A 20,627-nucleotide genomic window follows, 5' to 3' on the forward strand; every position below is an offset into this window, starting at 1 on the left:
AAAGAAAGAAAAGACGTTTATTTATGCAATTGTGCCACACATTACAACTTACAGCTAAGAGCTGGTCATTCCGGCGCTTCTTCCACCTGAGAACAAGCAAAAGAAGCGCCGGAACAAACTGTCATATTGTGTGGCACAACCCGAAAAAAGGGTCCCAGCTCAGCATTATGCTGTATGCCTTGTTGCACAAGAACATACAGCGCTAATTTTCAGCTGGTACCCTGAACCGGGTGACGCCACGGAATCATAAACTAATGATAACTAAACTAATGATAACTAAACATAACTAATAAAATACACACAATACAGAGATAACTTGCATGCCGGAGACAGACATAGAATACTTTTTATCCCAGAAAATCAAAGAGTTCCCACGGGATTTCAAATAACATAAATCCACGCGGACAAAGTTGCGAGTCGCGGATATCATCTATTTGGTACAGAGATACCTTGCATCCCAGGGATGGCCATAGGCTACTTTTTATCCCGAAAAAACAAAGTCTTTTCAAAACCCTAAAGAACTAGGTACAAATAATAATAATAATCATCTTTATTTCAGATATTACATCTATTTTGTTAGTAATAAAATTAATTGCTAATGACTATACTGCCGTCCTAAAGCTAAAGTGTCGTTAACTACCACAACCAAGTTTCGAGATATGATCAAAAAAGCGCGAATTTATAAAGAAATGATGCCATTTGATAAATAATAAACGTATATAAAACTTGAAACTATGAAAATGTAGAGCAAATAGAGCACTTTTGAATAGCTGTATTTTTAAGTTTCTAGAGTAAATAATAATTAAAGCAGGACAGTTTTGGCTTTTTAGTCTAGCATTTTTTCTAACAACGTCTTGTATTTACATAACTTAAATGTCGTTAGATTACCCTTTAAGACGTTTAAGGCTTGGATTGCATTTACTTTTTTTATCTTTTTACGAAACTTAAAAAAATTGTAAAATTACTAAAGTAAAATGACTCTAAAAGACTTTAACGACATTGTAGGTTAGGTTATGATCCTTAAAACTATCAATAACATAACACTTAAAATGCGGCTTTTGTAATTTAAACACATTTTAGTCTAGTAGAATAGAAATGGTTTGTATACAGTAGCGTTTTTTGGGGAGAATTGCTAAACTAAAATGTGGTTTATTGCAAATGATCGAACCGTAGCGACGTTTTAGGTTAGCATTGTTTATAAAAATTTGAGGTTTTCCAATGAAAGTAACGGTAACTACAACAATTGAAAGAGGAACAGTCCGAAAGTAGTCTCTTATTTTGTTAAAACTTATAGTATTAGTGCTAGAAATCTGTAATTTGGCATGGGTATAAATATTAATCACGCCGACAAAGTGGTGAAATAAAATTGTGATAAATATTATTTTTAGGGTGGCTCTCCTTCATGTTAAGTGGGGGTGAATTTTTTTTTCTCGTCTGTCCCATAGTGTGAGATATCGTTGAATAGGTCTTTTAAAAATACTGTGGGTGTGGGAACATCATTTTTCAATTTCTAGATCCGTTGTAAAATATGATGTTTTAATTAAAGTGCTAATTTTTATTAGAGTCAAGTGTCTACCCCCTTTATCAGCCATATGGTTGTATAAAGGAACGTGAAAAAATTCACAGCAGTAGTATATAATATAATCAATTTTAAAGGAAAACTATCATGGCTAAGTAGGGTTCACAGGTTAAGGAGTTGTATCTGTTTTTCGAGGTTAATTATTGTAGGTACGTAGATATTACGAATAGCATATTAATGTATATTATAGTTATATTGTATCTATTGTATTTGTGATTGATCGTAATCCTAATAATATTTTTTCCAACTTCCCCTGTGAAGCTGGATTTTATGACTCTCTCTTCAGTTACCATCGTCCTTTGTGGGCCCGTTTGTAGAAGTGAACCGTGAAAAACCATGGATTTCAAAATATCCTCAGTATTCATAAATAAAATAAAAGCACTATCTTAGGTCAGCTGTAATAATTGTGACATTACAAAATCCATAAAATCATACAATTTTCCTTTTTTCTTCATAGCAAGTCCTCTTAGTCCGTTATGTCCTCTTGTTTTCTTCCCACTACGCTATCATTCCAGAGTACAGTGAGAGGTTTGAACTCATTGGTTATTTTGCCTATTGGTGCAAACGTTTGATTGAATGCCACAAGGCGTTTACAGAAAGCTCTCGCAGACGCACTAGTTAAAGTTAGAAGCTTTTGAATGTGGGTATACAGAAGAATGTTGAGAATCTCTTGGGTACAGTGTATCAAAAATGCAACTGTACTACAAAGGCTAAGTGAAGATCTTGAAATCCTGAAGACCATAAAAGTGCGGAAGTTGGAGTACTTTAGCCACATTATGAGAAATAGCAAATACGACCGCCTTCAGCTCATTATTCGGGGGAAAATAGCCGGCAGTCTTACCACCAGGCCGTAGAAGAACATCCGTGGCTAAAGAATTTACGCCAATGGTACGGGAAGAGTACCCGATCTCTTTTCCGAGCAGCAGTGTCCAAGGTGCAGATAGCTCTAATGATTGCCAACCTCCGATAGGAAACGGCATTGCAAGAAGAAGAAAGTCACAACCTCGCGAGATGCGGGAATAGTTAGAGACATTAAAGTTATGTATTGCGGGATAGAGTTATTTTAGGATAGGAAACAATATTTTTTTGCAAAATATCACTAAACTGTAACGCGTTTATGTGTCATTAAAGACATTTTAGTCTAGCATTTTCGTTTAAAGACATTTAAGTTATGGAATAGTGCACCATAATTTTGGAGAAAAACTTAATTTAAAAATAAGTAAAGTGACTATAAAGACATTTTAGTTAAGGAATTTAAGAAAAAAGCCTGCTTTGAGACATTTTAGACTGGCAAATGTCAGTTAAATGCGTTTAAGTGTTGTTATCATATGAACAGGTAGTTATTTAACGACGTTCTTCATATTTCTATTTCAAAAACTACAGCAGCTAGGAAAATACCGGTTAGATTGGTCGATAGAAAAAAAAATTCGAAGTAAGATAGCGTTAAAAAGTCAAATTTGGCCAAATGTTGGTTAACGACGTTTTAGCTTGAGGACGGCAGTATATTAGTAAGTAGGCTTTTTCATGCTTACTTTTATTTATCTAGGAATCTACCGCCCATGAGACACTGAGAGTGCATGTGCAAACCAACCCAGTGTCTCACAAATGGATCAAAATCACACACACCGCCATCGCCCTGCGCTCCCTCTCTATGTCCTTTATATCAGACATATCCTCTGAAACAATATTCCCTAGATATTTAAACTATGCGACTCTTTTGAGGGGGACTCCGTTAAGGGTCACAGGAGGGATATCATCGGGCGAGTTACCTTTACTCTTAAAAACGCTTGAATTTTGTATATCTTATTATTATAATCACAAATCTTATTATAATGATCACAATAAACTTAAACTTTAAAGTACACAAATATTTAATTACATACTTGACTATTAATTTTATAACTTAGCTAAATTGTTCTTATAATTACAATTACTTATTTAATAAGTAGGTAGGCCTGCTATGTGTTTCAAACCTCCAGCACCACATCTCAGCATCAATCTTCTTCTTCTCGACCAGTCGCAAAGTCTCCGCAACGTATAAAAATACGAGGAAAACAAGTGTTTGAACGAGCTGGATCTTCGTTTTTGTGATGTTCCTGTTCTTCCATTTTTTTCTTCAGCTGTTCCATCGCAGTTCTTGCTATCGCCGTTTTACTTCTTCTACGCAATCTCCATTGTACGAAATTAAAGCACCGAGATATGTAGGATTGGAGTTGGACGACCTCGCAGTTCGCAATCTGAGTGACTTCGGGCGAGTTATTGTTGGCTCGGTCTACAATCATCATCTTAGTTTTACTGCGGTTTATCTTTAATCCGAACTCTAGGCTCACGCGCTCCATTTTGAGAAGTAGTTCCTCCATATGACGAGCACTGGTTGCAAACAGGGTGGTATTGTCAGCGTAGCGCAAATTTGATAGCTTCTAGCCACCAATAGCAACATCGTCTGTCTCGTCTTCTAGAGTAATGTGCATAGAGTTCGGTATAAGCATTGAACAAAAGCGGTGATATTATGCATCCTTGGCGAACACTTGCACTGGAACGGAAGTCTTTTAAAAAAACATCATCCATCCGCACCGATGCAGTTCCATCTTCGTAAAGGCGTCTAAGAAGATGAACTAAGTATTGCGGTGTACTAGCAAAACATTCTATAGTTTAGGCTATTTCACAGAGTCAAACGCGCTGGAGAAATCAACAAAGCAAATATATGTCAGTTTATTGAACTCTCGTGCCTTCTCTATAAACTGGCGAACAATAAGGATTTGCTCACGTGTTCCCTTAACGAAAATGGCTTGTTCTGGTTGCTTGACGAAAATCTCCTTGGACAGAAAGGTCTTCAGTCCCTCATTTAAAATGTGTATCAAGATTTTGCTAGCGTGTGATATAAGCGCTATAAGGCAGTATAGGCTACTTGACTCATATCTAATTTCGTCCAATAAATGATTATTTATGATAGTATTTTGCTTAAGACAACGAAATATATCAATAACAATTATTAAAAACGCAGGATGGATATATAAATCCAATTTAAAAAAATACAGTTTTTATTTTTATTTGAAACGCAGAAAACGCTGTCAGCCATAATGTGACGTCATTAAATATGTAAACAAAGAAATGTCATCCCTATGTCACGCGGGGACTAACGTAGTATCCATATATATAAAATTTAAAGTCCTGACTAACTTATATATCAACGCACAGCCTAAACATCTAAACAGCTGGTCCTAGATACATGAAATTTGGTGGGTGTGTTCTTTGTAGGTAAAGAGAAGGTATCCACTAGGAAAGGATTTTTTGAAATTCCACCCCTGAGTGGGTTAAATGGGGGTTTGAAATTTATGAAGTCCACGCGGGCGAAGTCACGAGCATAAGCTAGTTTTTATATGTTTTTAAAAACTCAAGTAAACGTAAAAAAATATCGTTTTCTCTTTATAAATTGAATAAGTTATTAAGTACCTAAGACTTACAACAAAGTGATCTTTGCAAAAATAAATTTGGGTTGAAGTCGTTAGTGATATAGGATCCCTTTAAGCAAGTCTTCACGTGTTACGTATATTTATTTCACTGGGCACTCTAATCCACAACTTTCCTGTAGTCTTTATCGATGCGTTTTTACATTCTCGGATGATACAATAACGATAATTACTATATTTTTCATGTAAACTAGTATAGAAGTCATGTTTGTTAAACTTTGGGAGGTTATGCTGTTGTTTACAAATGCATGACGTCAGAGCACAGATAATCTATCGGCCAAACATGGCCGACAGTGTTTTCACCTGTCTAAGAAAAATATATTTTTAAATTAAAGTTTTACGGTTTTTAGGGCGCAAAAAAATATAGTGTTAATTTTTTTGATCTAATTGGACAAATATTAACCATTTAAGACCTACTTAAAAAAAGTGTCAACTAGCCCATTGCTATGCTACACTTCTTAGTTGAACCCTTTTAATGTAAAGGAATGAAAACCGTATGAGTCCAATCTTTTAGCCTTGCTCCCGAATGAATCTTGTTGCAGATGATGTGGAACATATTGGCACCTATATAGCCTAAAGCCCTTAGGCGGTATAGGCTTGTTTCAATCGGGATTGCATCTCTACCGGTAGCTTGTCCATTTTTGAGATGCATAATGGCGGCTCTGACTTCAGACTTCAGTATGTCTGGCTCTAAGTTTTCTTTATTAAAAGTAAGTTTACTTAATTAATTGACAACAAATTTACTAACGCAAATGTACTTTGGAGTGTTTACATTAGTTGCCGTATTAACCGTGTAAGCTATTTACGTGAGTAATACTAACATATGTATCTGTGGCCCAAGAAGAGCATTTCAGAGTTCGTTTATTTTAATTCGATACGTATTTCACTTTAATTAAATTAAAGCTTTAATTTCTTTATTGCCCAAAACTTCATCAATTTCATGGAAGTTTTTAGTTTTGAAATAGATTTCTATTTCTTGTAGCGTCCGCCCTTTAGTCTCTGGTAACCTAAGCCAGATGTAACCCAAACTTATGCACATTATACCTGCATTTGTTAAGAATAACCCATGGTAACCCATCGCACTTACCATAGTTGGTAACAAAAGTACAATTAAAGATAACGAACTCATGTAAATAATCCCAGAAAAGAAAAAGAAGTGTACTTTCAATTCTATAGGATAGATTTCGCCCAATAAAGCTTCTAGCACAGGGTACGGGCCCGACTTAACAATGAAGAAGTAGAAACTAAGCAACGCAATGCTGACCCATTGAAAATAGACTGAATCAGTTTTAAAATACAAACACGCACTTAGAGTAACTAAAACTGTGATGCCAATAATAGCTGTTGTGAATAACATGCTTCTCATTGACAACTTCTTGATTAATAAACACGACGCAGCCGATCCTGTTACAAAACAAAAATCAACGACCATTGTAAAAACGAATATGTCACGTGAACCTGTTATTTCTTGTATGATAGTAACCGCTAGAGTAATAAATGCTAACTTTCCAGCGGCTGTTAAGAAAGCAGATATAAAGACTCCGAGCAGCATCAAATCCCAGAAATATTTCTTTTTACACGCAATCATTAGTTTTTTGAGCGTTCTCAACGAATTTGTTTCTTTTGCTTTCTCCAATTTTGATTTTTCAACTTTGAGCAGCAAACTAAGTTCTGCTTCAGTAGTTGGTGTACTTCCATGTAGCTTTCTAAATGCCTGTTCGGATTCTTCAAATTTTCCTTTAGAGGCCAACCAATGTGGACTTTCTTCCCAGAAAAATGGTACGATTATTCCAGAAAGTGTCGTTAATATTCCTATCAGAGCGACTGTTCTCCATTGAAATGCAATGCCTAGAGCATGAGCTACAGCACTTCCGATGGCTGGCCCTAATGTTGATATCATGCTGAGGAATAGGGCCCTGGTTTTAGGGCCTGCGTATTCTGATGTTATGCACAATTTTAGAGCAAAGAGACCACCTGTTCCGACACCTGAAAGAGAGAAGAAAAATGTGATTATATTTTGGAGCACACGCTAAAATAAAATCTGTGGCGTTCTAGACGATGATTCATGATTTCGTTCTTCCATTCCAATGACGAATGGCCTTCTCGATCGACTTACGTCAATAGCAAGAAAATGACGTTTGCGAGCGCAAGCCTGCGGGTGAGCCCTAAGACTCGAAGAAATAATTTGAGAGGTCGGGGTGCAACGTTCTCCTAAGGGCGCCTCCTGTAAGGCTCGGACCACGGCTCAGAATGACGTTGAGATGGGTGAATGGCTGTGGCGTGAGCCCACGAGCGGGTGACGTTAGAAATCGGGGACCTCGTCTTCGCCGGCGATGACGCTGTAATAAGGTTGAATTGTATAGCCCTACGAGATAGGGAGTATTGAGGGGGATTCCAACATCAATGAATCAATGATTGACAGTCATGATTTGATCTCCAGGATCGTTAAGGTCTTCTAGGTCAACGGGAACGGGTCTGCAGGTTTCTTGACAGACAGACAGACAGACAAAGTGATCTTATAAGGATTCCTTTTTTCCTTTTGAGGTAGTTGAAGAGCAGATGTAGGATGTAAGTAGGAAGTTGGTTGGTTCCACTTCTTCTCTCTCTCACCTGCTAGAACTCTGGACATCATGAAGGTGGGCATGTCCCACGCGAAGTACAGCACTACGTAGTTGACCATCATGGGCACGGAGAAGATGGAGAAGGACCTTCTTCTCCCAATCTTGTCGGAAACCACAGCGGCCAGCGCTAGCCCGGGTATGTTGAGGATTAACAGCGAACTCGCTGGGAACACAAGAACAAAATCTATATACATATATAAAACTAGCAGTTGCCCGCGACTTCGTCCGCGTAAAATTTCTGGTTTCTCATGAGATCTGAAATTTTCCCGCTGCAAAAGGCCTCACTTACCTACTCACTCAGCAGAATACCTAAATGTCAATTTTCATATCTCTAACTTCAAAAACTTCATTTTCATTAAACTTTTCAACCCCCATTTCACCCCCTTAGAGGGAGAATTTAGTCAGATCATTTCTTATCTGATACCCACCCCCTAGAAAGAACCTACGTTTCAAATTTTAAGTAAAAATAACAATAGGTAAAACTTTCTATAAAAACTTTTCCCCCCTATTTTACCACCCTTAAGGGGGGAATTTCACAAATTGACTTATACAGATTTTTATTATTTAAAGCTAATAACCTAAATGTCGATTTTCATGTCTCTAACTTCAAAAACATAGGACTTTCATACAACCTTCGACCCCCCCTTTCACGCCCTTAGGGGGGGAATTTTTCAAAACCGTTTCTTAGCTGACTCCTATGTCCTAGAAAGAACCTACCTTCCAAATTTCAAGTTTGTAGGCTTTATAGTTTCTGAGATTTCGTGATTAGTAAGTCAGTCAGTCAGTGAGTGGTATTTCGCTTTTATTAAAATTTAGATTAAAAGTGTATAAGTGTATAAAACTTTTCATATCAATAATGATGACTATGATAAAAATTATGATTGTCTTCAATGTAATATTATAAATCTAGCATAATAAGAATGTTGCATGCAATAAATTGTAAAAAAATGTTATTTTATTTTATTTATTTATTTTATTAAGTGTATAAAAGTGTGTATAAAATTCAAAGTGTATGAAATTCATCAAAGTATATAAAATTCAAAGTCCTGACTGACTGACTGACTGACATAATATAATATATCAACGCACAGCCTAAACCGCTGGTCCTAGAGACATGAAATTTGTAGGGTATGTTCTTTGTAACGAGTAGGTATCCACTAAGAAAGGATTTTTTCAAAATTCCACCCCCAAGTGGGTTAAATGGGGGATGGAATTTTGTATGAAAGTCCGTCATTTTTAGGGTTCCGTACCTCAAAAGGAAAAATGGAACCCTTATAGGATCACTTTGTTGTCTGTCTGTCTGTCAGTCAGTCAAGAAACCTACAGGGTACTTCCCGTTGACCTAGAATCATGAAATTTGGGTCTTATAGCTGGTGTTAGGGGAAAAATCTGAAAAACGTGAATTTGTGGTCATATCACACAAAAAAAATTAAATTGCGGTCATAAACTAATAATTAGTATTTTCAATTTTCGAAGTAAGATAACTATATCAAGTGGGGTATCATATGAAAGGGCTTTACCTGTGCATTCTTATGCATCATAGTTTTTGAATTATCGTGCAAAATGTCGAAAAAATACATAATGGCCTTGCTAAAAATATACAATATACCTAAAGACATTGTCTAAAGAATGTGCTACTTTGATACACAATAGGAAGTACTTCACTCGATCAAATAAAATCTTGAAATAAGCCGAAATAAAAGTCTGAAACGAATTATTTAATACTAAAATTTCTGACTTGGCAAATAATTTTTATATGGAAATATTTGTCTTTAAGTACTACAGAGAACCTGCTAAATTTTGGTTTTCAACAGGACTTCTATAATTTATTAAATTCAAATTTAACGTTTGAAACACAGAATTTGAACGTTGCCAAGCGGTTTACTTCAAAGCCACGCTGCCCGCCTCGGTGACTATTCGCAATAAGAGCATGGACTGATACAACTATCGGTACAATAATCGTTGAGTCAACACTCCACATGGCGGTAATCTCGTGAGCCAAGTATTTTTATTATCTGTGTTATTATTATTAATGTATTTAATAATTCATTATGTAAATAATTGATTGATATAGACAGCGTAAATTAAACTATTGTAAAATTAATGTAAAATTAATGGGTTCAGTCACTTCGATGATTGATTATACCCGACATACTTGTTTCATTATCGCGAGATAGTAAACAATTTAGCACTTAGGTACCTAATTAATGACTTGTAGAGACGAGACAAATCCGTGGGGTGATTACGTAAAAAGTTGCAGTAGCGACAGCAACGCGACAGCAGTAGCAATCCGACAGTTCATTTGCTGTCTCTCTTCCTCTTCTTCTTATTTTGCTTTGTGACTATTGCTGTCTCTCTCTAGCCGGACGTTTGATAGCAATGATCGCGAGATTTACGTTTGTCACAAGCCTGTCGCGAGATACGTAATCACCTCGCCGACGAGTTCAAAGGTGATCTTACGTTCAATAGCCGTGATGTTGGTAAGTGATCGATCTCTTTTAGTAATTTGGTAAAATTAAATTATTTCTCAGTGATTATTAAATAGAGGGTCTTCCAAAATATGTCAAATCCACGTCCTTTGTTAGTTATAAGTGTAATAACCATTTTAAATTATCGATTAATCTAAAAAAAGCACGTCAAATTATTGTGACGTCACATTTAAATATTTCATTTATCTCGCATACTAGTCCGAATCCAACTCGGTTGGGTAGCGTTTAGGAAGCTTCGAGATGTCTTCTTGTCCAAAATTCCTCAGTGCTTGAAGACCAAAGTCTTGGAACAGTGCGTGTTGCCAGTGATGACATATGAATCCGAGACATGGTCGCTAACTATGGGCCTCATAAGAAAGCTCAGAGTCACTCAGCGGGCGATGGAGAGAGCTATGTGCGGAGTTTCTCTACGTCATCAAATCAGAAATGAGGAGATCCGTAGGAGAACTAGAGTAACCGACATAGCTCAACGGGTTGCGAAGCTGAAGTGGCAATGGGCAGGGCACATAGTTCGTACAACCGATAGATGTTGGGGTCCCAAGGTGTTGGAATGGCGACCTCGCACCGGAAGACGTAGCGTTGGAAGACCCCTACTAGGTGGACGGACGACATCAGACGAGTCGCAGGGAGACGCTGGATGGCGGCGGCGCAAGACCGTGGCGTGTGTAAGTCCTTACCAGAGACCTATGTCCAACAGTGGACGTCTATTGGTTGATGACGATGATGCATACTAAGTGCACGTTTTGACGTTTGATAAAAAGTTACTTATTTGACTAATTGTCAAATACCAAATTCTGGTCCGACCGCCGACGATGAACGAGAAACGAGTAGAACTAGAAACTATAAACGAGTTGGCGATCACCGGGAAGCGAGTGTGTAGTTTCGATAGTTTTGTCGCCGGGTTATAAGCGAGTGTGCAAGTGCGACGAGCGATTACTCGCGCCATTCGCCCGCGGTCGCTCAGTCCTGTGCAAACCTGCGAGCGCGTGACACGTGTTCAAGCGAGCGAGCATCGCTGAACGAATAGCGCTGAGCGAATTTATTTTTGTAAGCTCATCGCTCAGCGACGAGACTAGTAGAGCGAGTCGTCGCCGGCAGTGTGAACAATCATAGAGTAACTTTTGATATATGCATCTCTTTCGTTTACTCGGAATGTACATTTATTGTGCGTTTCTTGGGAAAGAAAATCGCCGATAGTTAGTCGTTTTCTCGCCGGCGGTCGGACCACTGCCTGATGCTGGGCGCGTAACTCAAACTTTTCAGCGTTACTTATTTATTTATTATTTATTTATTGATTCAAATGAAAATACAATAAACAAAAATACCAAACTTATTCTAGAACATAAAAATTACAGATCGATTCTTATTTATTTATTTATTTATTACTATTAATTTTAATGTACATTCTGTTACATGCGTCTCTTCACAGAATGCGAAAGGGTTAGGTCATATACACCACACTGGCTGGCCCAGAGCTGATTGGCCTCACGATGTTTTCCTTCATCATCATCATCATGATCAACCCATCGCCGACTCACTACAGAGCACGGGTCTCCTCTCAGAGTGAGAAAAGTTTGGCCATAGTCTACCACGCTGGCCATGTGCGGATTGGTAGACTTCACACACCTTTGAGAACATTATGGAGAACTCTCAGGCATGCAGGTTTCCTCACGATGTTTTCCTTCAACGGTAAAGCAAGTGATATTTAATTACTTAAAACGCACATAACTCCGAAAAGTTAGAGGTGCGTGCCCGGGATCGAACCCCCGACCTCCGATTAGAAGGCGGACGTCCTAACCACTAGGCTATCACAGCTGTTTTCCTTCACTTGATATTTATTTAATTAAGGTAAACGCAGCTATCAGTGATCTAAGGAAAATGCGCAGTTATTACCGATCTATTATTTTAACTATCTATCGCATTAGGTTAGCCTGTAATGATAGTTTTAAGTTGTACAATAAATAAATAAATAAAATAAAAAAACTAGCTGATGCCCGCAACTTCGTCCGCGTGGAATTTGGTTTTAAAAAATCCCGTGGGAACTCTTTGATTTTCCGGGATAAAAAGTAGCCTATGTCACTCTCCAGGTCTTTATGTATACCGATGCAAAAACTCACGTCAATCCGTTGCACCGTTGCGACGTGATTGGAGGACAAACCAACAAACCAACATAACAAAACTCTGAGAAGAGACACGTCCTCTGTACTGAACCGGCCATGGCGGACCGACAGACACACTTTCGCATTTATAATATTAGTATATGGATGGATTTTTAATAAATAAAAAAACCGGCCAAGTGCGAGTCGGGCTCGCGCACTGAGGGCTCCGTACTACAGTCATATTTTTTCGAAATTTTGCACGCGAATTCAAAAAGCATAAAAATAAATAAAAATATGTTTTAGAATGCACAAGTGAAGCCCTTTCATATGTTATCTTACTTGGAAAATTGAAAATACTAATTTTTAGTTCATTACCACAATTTTTTATTTTTTGTGTGATGTCACCACAAATAGCCGGTTTTCACATTTTTCCCCGAATATCTGCTATAAGACCTACCTACCTGCCATATTTCATGATTCTAGAATCTAGGTCATCGGGAAGTACCCTGTAGGTTTCTTGACAGACAGACAGACAACAAAGTGATCCTATAAGGGTTCCGTTTTTCCTTTTGAGGTACGGAACCTTTAAAAATGTCACATTTAAAAAAAAGGAACTCACCAATGATGGAGATCTGGCCGTCAGTCAGCTGGATGCCCTCCTCCCGTCTCCGGAGGGACTGCACCATGCTGGCCACCTGACCCAGGATGAAGCCATTGCCAAACGATACACAAGTTATAGTGCCAATCACTAGTGCCTGAGAAAAAAAAAAAAAAACCGGCCAAGGGCGAGTCAGTCATAATATATACCACTGCTGTGAATTTTTTCACGTTCCTACATACTACCATTTTGCTGATAGAGGGGGGGGGGACACTTGACTCTAATAAAAATTAGCACTTTAAAACATCATAAACGGATATAGAAATCGAAAAATGATGTGCCCACACCCACAATATTTTTAAAAGACCTATTCAACGATACCCCACACTATGGGGCGGGTAGACGAGAAAAAAAAATCATCCCCTTTTTACTTGTAAAGGGAGCTACCCTAAAAAAAAATATTTATCAAAATTTTATTTCACCACTTGGTCGGCGTGATTAATATTTATACCCATGCCAAATTACAGATTAACCGAGGACGGACGGACGGACGGACAGACAGACGGACGGATATGCGTAACGAATGTATTCACAGGTTCTAACAAATTTTAACTGGTCGCTTGATTCGCCCCCTTATTATAAGGGGGTGAATCAAGCGTATCCGTTGCACCGTTGCGACGTGATTGAAGGACAAACCAACAAACCAACAAACCAATAAACCAACAAACAAATACACTTTCGTATTTATAATAAGGGTACTGATTAGGAGTGATTTTTGACGAAAAAATTGGCTATAACAATAGTTATTCACGCCTAGAATCGATGTGCAGTCATAACAAAATTGAGCCTCAACAGCTCAACGGTTGAGAAGCGGACTGAATTCTGAAAGGTCGGCGGTTCAAACCCCACCCGTTGCGCTATTGTCGTACCTACTCCTAGCACAAAGCTTTACGCTTAGTTGGAGGGGAAAGGGGAATATTAGTCCTGATTAGTATGGCTAATAATATTCTTTTTTTTTTACTTTTTTTTTTTTGTCGCTTAATTCGATATTCGATAACACAGTCCAGTTATTACACACTGTACAAAACATTTTTATTGTTTTTTTCTACAAGTCAGTCAAGTTTTTTAGTGACTACCTAGGCCAGTAAATAGAGCAATTTTTTTTTTAGGTTAAGGGTCACTTACTGACCATAAAATCACAAAATGCTGACAGATCCAGGTGGAGCTTCGATCGGAGTCTTGAGGGAAAGTTTTTGGCCGATATCTCGGAAATTATCCACTTTAGTGCAAAATTATCTATACTATTATTGTAGAAAATAAAATTTTGCATTTTTTGTTTTCTGTAAACTTTTTTGTAAAACTTACCGTTTACGATTTATGGCCGATTGAATGAACCGGTTTTTCTATTTCGGCCGATAACTTCTAAAATATTGGATTTGAATCAGCATTTTGTGATTTTATGGTCAGTGAGTGACCCTTAACCTAAAAATAAAGCATAATTGGATCGGAAATTTAGTACGAGATTGACCAAAAACAAAACGGCTTTATTTACTGGCCTAACTTATTTTGATTTAAATTGAAAATTAATTAGCACAACCTTCCGATTCATTTTGTCGTCACACCCCACCACTCCGAACTTTGGTCACAAACAAACTAAGGTGTGACACTTTAGGTGCTCCAGCAGGTATTCTAAGATGTATTCTCAGTGTGTGCAGTTAGACTGGGGGCACACGGTGCGTTGCGGCGCCGCACCGCAAAGATTTTACCGAATCACCGGGCACACGAGCGCTGCGGCGCCGCAACGTTGGTATGTCGCAGCGGCGCCGTAACAGCGTTGGACAGCCTTGAGCGGCGCCGCTCTGACGTCACAACGTATTCACTTCCCAGCCTCGTCTCGGTGGTTGCAAGTCCAGTGCGGCGCCGGAGCGCATCGTGTGACATGCCACAGATATCTCTATGTAAGACGACGCAGCGACACCGCTTCGGTGCCACACCGCCGCGCCGCCGCAACGCAACGTGTGCCCCCGCTCTGACATGTCACACGATGCGTTGCGGCGCCGCACCGGACTTGCAACCACCGAGACGAGGCGGGGAGGGGTGAATGCGTTGCGACGTCAGAGCGGCGCCGCTCAAGGCTGTCCAACGCTGCTACGGCGCCGCTGCGACATAACAACGTTGCGGCGCCGCACCGCTCGTGTGCCCACTGATACGCTGAAATCTTTGCTGTACGGCGCCGCAACGCATCGTGTGCCCCCAGTCTAAGATGTATTCTCAGTTTAAGTGTGTGCAATTAAGCTATCTATCTAACTGTCAACCTATCTAAGATATTTAAATGATAGGTTAGATAGGACAAACTGATAAAATCATTATATTAACCTAATTAAAATAGGTCAGTGTGGCTATTTTTCTGTTATACACAATCTCTAAACTTAAATTTTTTACAAAAAAATATATGAACCGATTTCAATACCTTACCGTATTTATACACTAAAAATCAGTACCCATATTATTATAAATGCGAAAGTGTTTGTTTGTTGGTTTGTTGGTTTATTGGTTTGTTGGTTCGTCCTTAAATCACGTCGCAACGGAGTAACCGAATGACGTGATTTTTTTGCATGGGTATAGTGAAAGACCTGGAGAGTGACATAGGCTACTTTTTATCCCGGAAAATTAAATAGTTCACACGGGATTTTTATTACTGAATATATTTTTATGTAGACAAGAGTTAATATAATGTAGTTCTATAAAAATATTTTTGGGGCCGGTGCCAATTTAGCTAATTAGCTGCGCCAATCCTCTATAGGTACTTACTTCATATTTTTTTGAGATTGGCATATGGCACCTCATTGGCATTAAATGAAAATGATTAAAAAGTAGCAATAATCGTCTAGAAACTCTTTCCTTCTTTTCTTTTAGATTTTTTAAAAAAGAAAACTAGCCGTTTATCATGACTAATATTCCCCTTTCCCCTCCAACTAATCGTAAAGCTTGTACTAGGAGTAGGTACGACGGGGTGCCAGCCAGGTAACCTCCCAGTGTGGCTGGGTGTTGCTGGTCCCTTTTGGAAGTATCGGGCATCCGAGGGGAAGAGTAGTATTCGGGCCGGTACACCCTGGTAACATGGCTAATAATCTCTCTTCAGGGATATTGTTAGACCTGGCAGGGGGAAGGATTCTCCGCGTGTCCTTCTGGCTAGCAGAGGGCGCAGCGGACGAGGCGGAGGATGGGACGCGGGCGACGTGCGCTGAGTGTGCAGTTGTCGCCCGTTGGGTCCCTGGGTCGGGAGTGCGTTGTGGGGACCTCGTGAGCGGGGTCCCTGATGGAGGGTCCGCCTCGGCGTATGTCGCTGACTGGGTCGCGGTGGTTACCTTCGGCGTTCCCGTGACACAGTCGCCAGGCGACGCGCAAGAGCGCCGCTAGTCGCGAGTCCCACATACCTTCCCTCCAGTTGGTTGGCTGGCTGGTTAGCTGACTGGCTTCTAGGAGGGGGGATGCGTAAACGCATTTCCCAGCGTTAAAAAAAGGGAGTAGGTACGACAATTTGCAACGGGTGGGGGTTTGAACTGCCGACCTTTCCGATTTCAGTCCGCTCCTTTAACCCTTGAGCTATTGAGGCTACAAATCTCTAAAATGTCTAGGAATCCGGCGGGTCTAATCAGAGTTCCAATATCTTAGAAGCTAATGTCATTAACTTCTAAGTTGCTGAGTGATACACAAAATTCTGTTTACTCGGCAAACCAATGTTGATTCTGTGATAGTCTAGGGGTTAGCACATCCGCCTCCTATTCGGGAGGTCGGGGGTTCGATCCCGGGCACGCACCTCTAACTTTTCGGAGTTATGTGCGTTTTTAGGGTTCCATACCTCAAAAGGAAAAACGGAACCCTTATAGGATCACTTTGTTGTCTGTCTGTCTGTCTGTCTGTTTGTCTGTCCGTCCGTCTGTCAAGAAACCTACAAGGTACTTCGCGTTGACCTAGAATCATGAAATTTGGCAGGTAGGTAGGTCTTATAGCTGACATTCGGGAAAAAATCTGAAAACCGTGAATTTGTGGTTACACCACACAAAAAAAAAATTAAATTGTGGTCATAAACTAATAATTAGTATTTTCAATTTTAGAAGTAAGATAACTGTATCAAGTGGGGTATCATATGAAAGGTCTTCACCTGTACATTCAAAAACAGATTTTTATTTATCATAGTTTTTGAATTATCGTGCAAAATGTCGAAAATATACGACTGTATTACGGAACCCTCGTTGCGCGAGCCTGACTTGCACTTGGCCGGTTTTTAAGTAATTAAATTTCACTTGCTTTAAGTTTAACGGTGAGGGGAAACATCGTGAGGAAACCTGCATGCCTGAGAGTTCTCCATAATGTTCTCGGCGGTGTGTGAACTGTGAAGTCTCGTAATACGAGTAGGCTTGTCGAAACAATATCGATACCTACATGATACATCGATAGATCAATATTATTTGTTCGATATTTTTAAGCGACATTTAATCTTCTAAATATATAAATGGGAAAGGTGACTGACTGCCTGACTGATCTATCAACGCACAGCTCAAACTACTGGACGGATCGGGCTGAAATTTGGCATGCAGTTAGCTATTATGACGGAAGCATCCGCTAAGAAAGGATTTTTGGAAATGCAACCCCTAAGGGGGTGAAATAGGGTTTGAAATTTGTGTAGTCCACGGGGACGAATTCGCGAGTATAAGCTAGTTTTTGATAAATTAAATATCACTTGCTCTAACGGTGAAGGAAAACATCGTGAGGAAACCTGCATGCCTCCATACTGTTCTCAAAGGTGTGTGAAGTCTGCCAATCCGCACTTGGTCAGCGTGGTGGACTATGGCCAAACCCTTCTCATACTGAGAAAAGACCCGTGCTCTGTAGTGAGCCGGCTATGAGTTGATCATGATGAACCTAGTTTGAAAAAAAGTAGTGTCGGCGAAGTGGTTAAGACGTCGGCTGCCTATTCGGTCTGGAGATCGGGGGTTCGATCCCGGGCAAGTACCTCTAACTTTTCGAAGTTATGTATTTGCTTTCAAAGTCAAAGTCTTATTCAAAATCCATACTTCCATACTAATATTATAAATGCGAAAGTGTGTCTGTCTGTCTGTCTGCTAGCTTTTTAGCACAGCTTAACCATTCAACCGATTTTGACGAAATTTGGTACAGCGATAGCTTTTATCCCGGGAAAGGACATAGGTTACTTTTTATCCCGGAAAAATGAAGAATTCCTACAGGATTTTTAAAAAACTATATCCACGCGGACTAAGTCGCGGGAATCGCCTAGTGGCTAATATTTAAAAAACCGGCCAAGTGCGAGTCAGGCTCGCACATTGAGGGTTCCGTATACAGTCGTATTTTTTCGATATTTTGCACGATAATTCAAAAACTATGATGCATAAATATAAATAAAAAATCTGTTTTAGAATGCACAGGTGAAGCCCTTTCATATGATACCCCACTTGGTATAGTTATCTTACTTCGAATATTAAAAACCTTATTATTAGTTCATGACCACAATTTAATTTTTTTTGTGTGATCTAACCCTAAATTCGCGGTTTCAGATTTTTCCCCTAAAGCCAGCTATAAGACCTACCTACCTGCCAAATTCCATGATTCTAGGTCAACGGGAAGTACCCTGTAGGTTTCTTGACAGACAGACAGACAGACAGACAGACAGACAGACAGACAACAAAGTGATCCTATAAGGGTTTCATTTTTCCTTTTGAGGTACGGAACCCAAAAAATTATAAATTCCCAAATTGCCGCTGCCAGGAATCGAACCCGGGACCTCTCACTAATAAGACCACAGCGCTCACCACTACGCCACGTTCAAACAATCAATAAATTTTAATTTCAGCTAGAAAATCCCATATTTGAAAAACTTCTCTACAATTTAATTAAATCTCTAAGTCGCCAAGCGAAGCTAGATATTTTTACTGTATAAATTTAAATACATAATATTTACATAATAAAATTAATTAATGATTACATTGTCTGTCCGCTCCGTTGTATCTAATACTAACGACCACACGTGGATTTGCTCCCCTGCGAATTTCAAAAAATCCGGTCTTACACCCTATCTACCTAAATATTTAAAACTTATCTCTGTCTGTCTGCTTATTTCGCTCAACGGTTGAGCCTTGCCGTTCAGCGAGGTAATAGAATTCCGAACCAGTGGTAAATTAAACCTGACTATTCATAAGTACTTGTAAAAAGTTTACATGAATAAAAAAACCATTCTATTCTATTCTATAGCGCCAGTGTTTTGGGCACAATGCCCATAATTAATGACCATTTGGACGGCGTATATTTTTTGTAAATATAAAATTTTTAGTTTTTAGGGTTCCGTACCTCAAAAGGAAAAACGGAACCCTTATAGGATCACTTTGTTGTCTGTCTGTCTGTCAAGAAACCTACAGGGTACTTCCCGGTGACCTAGAATCATGAAATTTGGCAGGTAGGTAGATCTTATAGCTGACATTTGGGGAAAAATCTGAAAACCGCGAATTTAGGGTTAGATCACACAAAAAAAATTAAATTGTGGTCATGAACTAATAATTAGTATTTTCAACTTTCGAAGTGAGTGACTATATCAAGTGGGGTATCATATGAAAGGTCTTCACCTGTACATTCTAAAACAGATTTTTATTAATAATTTAAACTAAAACCAAAACCTTAAAAAATATAATATTATAACTAAAATATATTATTAAAAGGAGTCCCTTTAGGCAAGGTTCCGAAGATACTGGCAGCGTTCCCCCTTTGAATAGCTAGGCTAATTCTTTGTCCGAGGTAGCTGCCAGATTTTTATTTATTTTTATGCATCATAGTTTTTGAATTATCGTGCAAAATGTCGAAAAAATACGACTGTAGTACCGAACCCTCATTGGCCATTGCGCGAGCCTGACTCGTACTTGGCCGGTTTTATTTATTAGTATAGATATAGACTACTATGACCTAAATACTACCAATATGCGAAAGTGTCTGTCTGCTGCTCGATTGCGGTAGAATGACAGCTACAATGTCACGATCGCAATCACCTGCGATTGGTTGACGCTCGCTCACTATTGGCTGCAATGCATTGTTGCAACAATCGCACAAATTCAACCAATCACAACAATTGAGATGGTAATTATTATTGATGCAGTGGCTCTACCGCGGTTGTTTGACAGCTACAATGTCACGATCGCAATCACCTGCGATTGGTTGACGCTCGCTCACTATTGGCTGCAATGCATTGTTGCAACAATCGCACAAATTCAACCAATCACAACAATTGAGATGGTAATTATTATTGATGCAGTGGCTCTACCGCGGTTGTTTGACAGCTACAATGTCACGATCGCAATCACCTGCGATTGGTTGACGCTCGCTCACTATTGGCTGCAATGCATTGTTGCAACAATCGCACAAATTCAACCAATCACAACAATTGAGATGGTAATTATTATTGATGCAGTGGCTCTACCGCGGTTGTTTGACAGCTACAATGTCACGATCGCAATCACCTGCGATTGGTTGACGCTCGCTCACTATTGGCTCCAATGCATTGTTGCAAGAATCGCACAAATTCAACCAATCACAACAATTGAGATGGTAATTATTATTGATGCAGTGGCTCTACCGCGGTTGTTTGACAGCTACAATGTCACGATCGCAATCACCTGCGATTGGTTGACGCTCGCTCACTATTGGCTCCAATGCATTGTTGCAACAATCGCACAAATTCAACCAATCACAACAATTGAGATGGTAA

At 39.2% G+C, this 20,627-nt stretch overlaps 2 protein-coding genes across 2 annotated transcripts in view; both read right to left on the reverse strand.

Annotated features, from left to right (window-relative positions):
* LOC138404429 (uncharacterized) overlaps positions 1–20,627 on the reverse strand; it is a 223,631-nt gene that overhangs the window by 98,648 nt on the left and 104,356 nt on the right. The gene's annotated exons all lie outside the window — the stretch shown is intronic.
* Positions 533–14,492, reverse strand: LOC117995011 (probable metabolite transport protein CsbC). The gene is made up of 4 exons (XM_069508263.1): positions 14,454–14,492; positions 12,878–13,013; positions 7,660–7,833; positions 533–7,035 (listed from the first exon to the last, which is right to left on the reverse strand). Exons 1-4 carry the CDS (start codon positions 14,463–14,465, stop codon positions 5,942–5,944), a joined length of 1,416 nt encoding a protein of 471 aa, XP_069364364.1. The 5' UTR covers positions 14,466–14,492; the 3' UTR covers positions 533–5,941.

This window comes from Maniola hyperantus, chromosome 28, assembly GCF_902806685.2.
Source record: "Maniola hyperantus chromosome 28, iAphHyp1.2, whole genome shotgun sequence".
Classification (NCBI taxonomy): domain Eukaryota; kingdom Metazoa; phylum Arthropoda; class Insecta; order Lepidoptera; family Nymphalidae; genus Maniola; species Maniola hyperantus.

What these genes read in the sequence shown, in the direction of transcription:
- LOC117995011 (XM_069508263.1), bottom strand. An exon ending in CGGCCAGATCTCCATCATTG is followed by an intron (nt 7,834 to 12,877) that starts GTGAGTTCCTTT and finishes TTGTGTTCCCAG; the next exon opens with CGAGTTCGCTGTTAATCCTC. An exon ending in GATGTCCAGAGTTCTAGCAG is followed by an intron (nt 7,036 to 7,659) that starts GTGAGAGAGAGA and finishes TCTCTCTTTCAG; the next exon opens with GTGTCGGAACAGGTGGTCTC.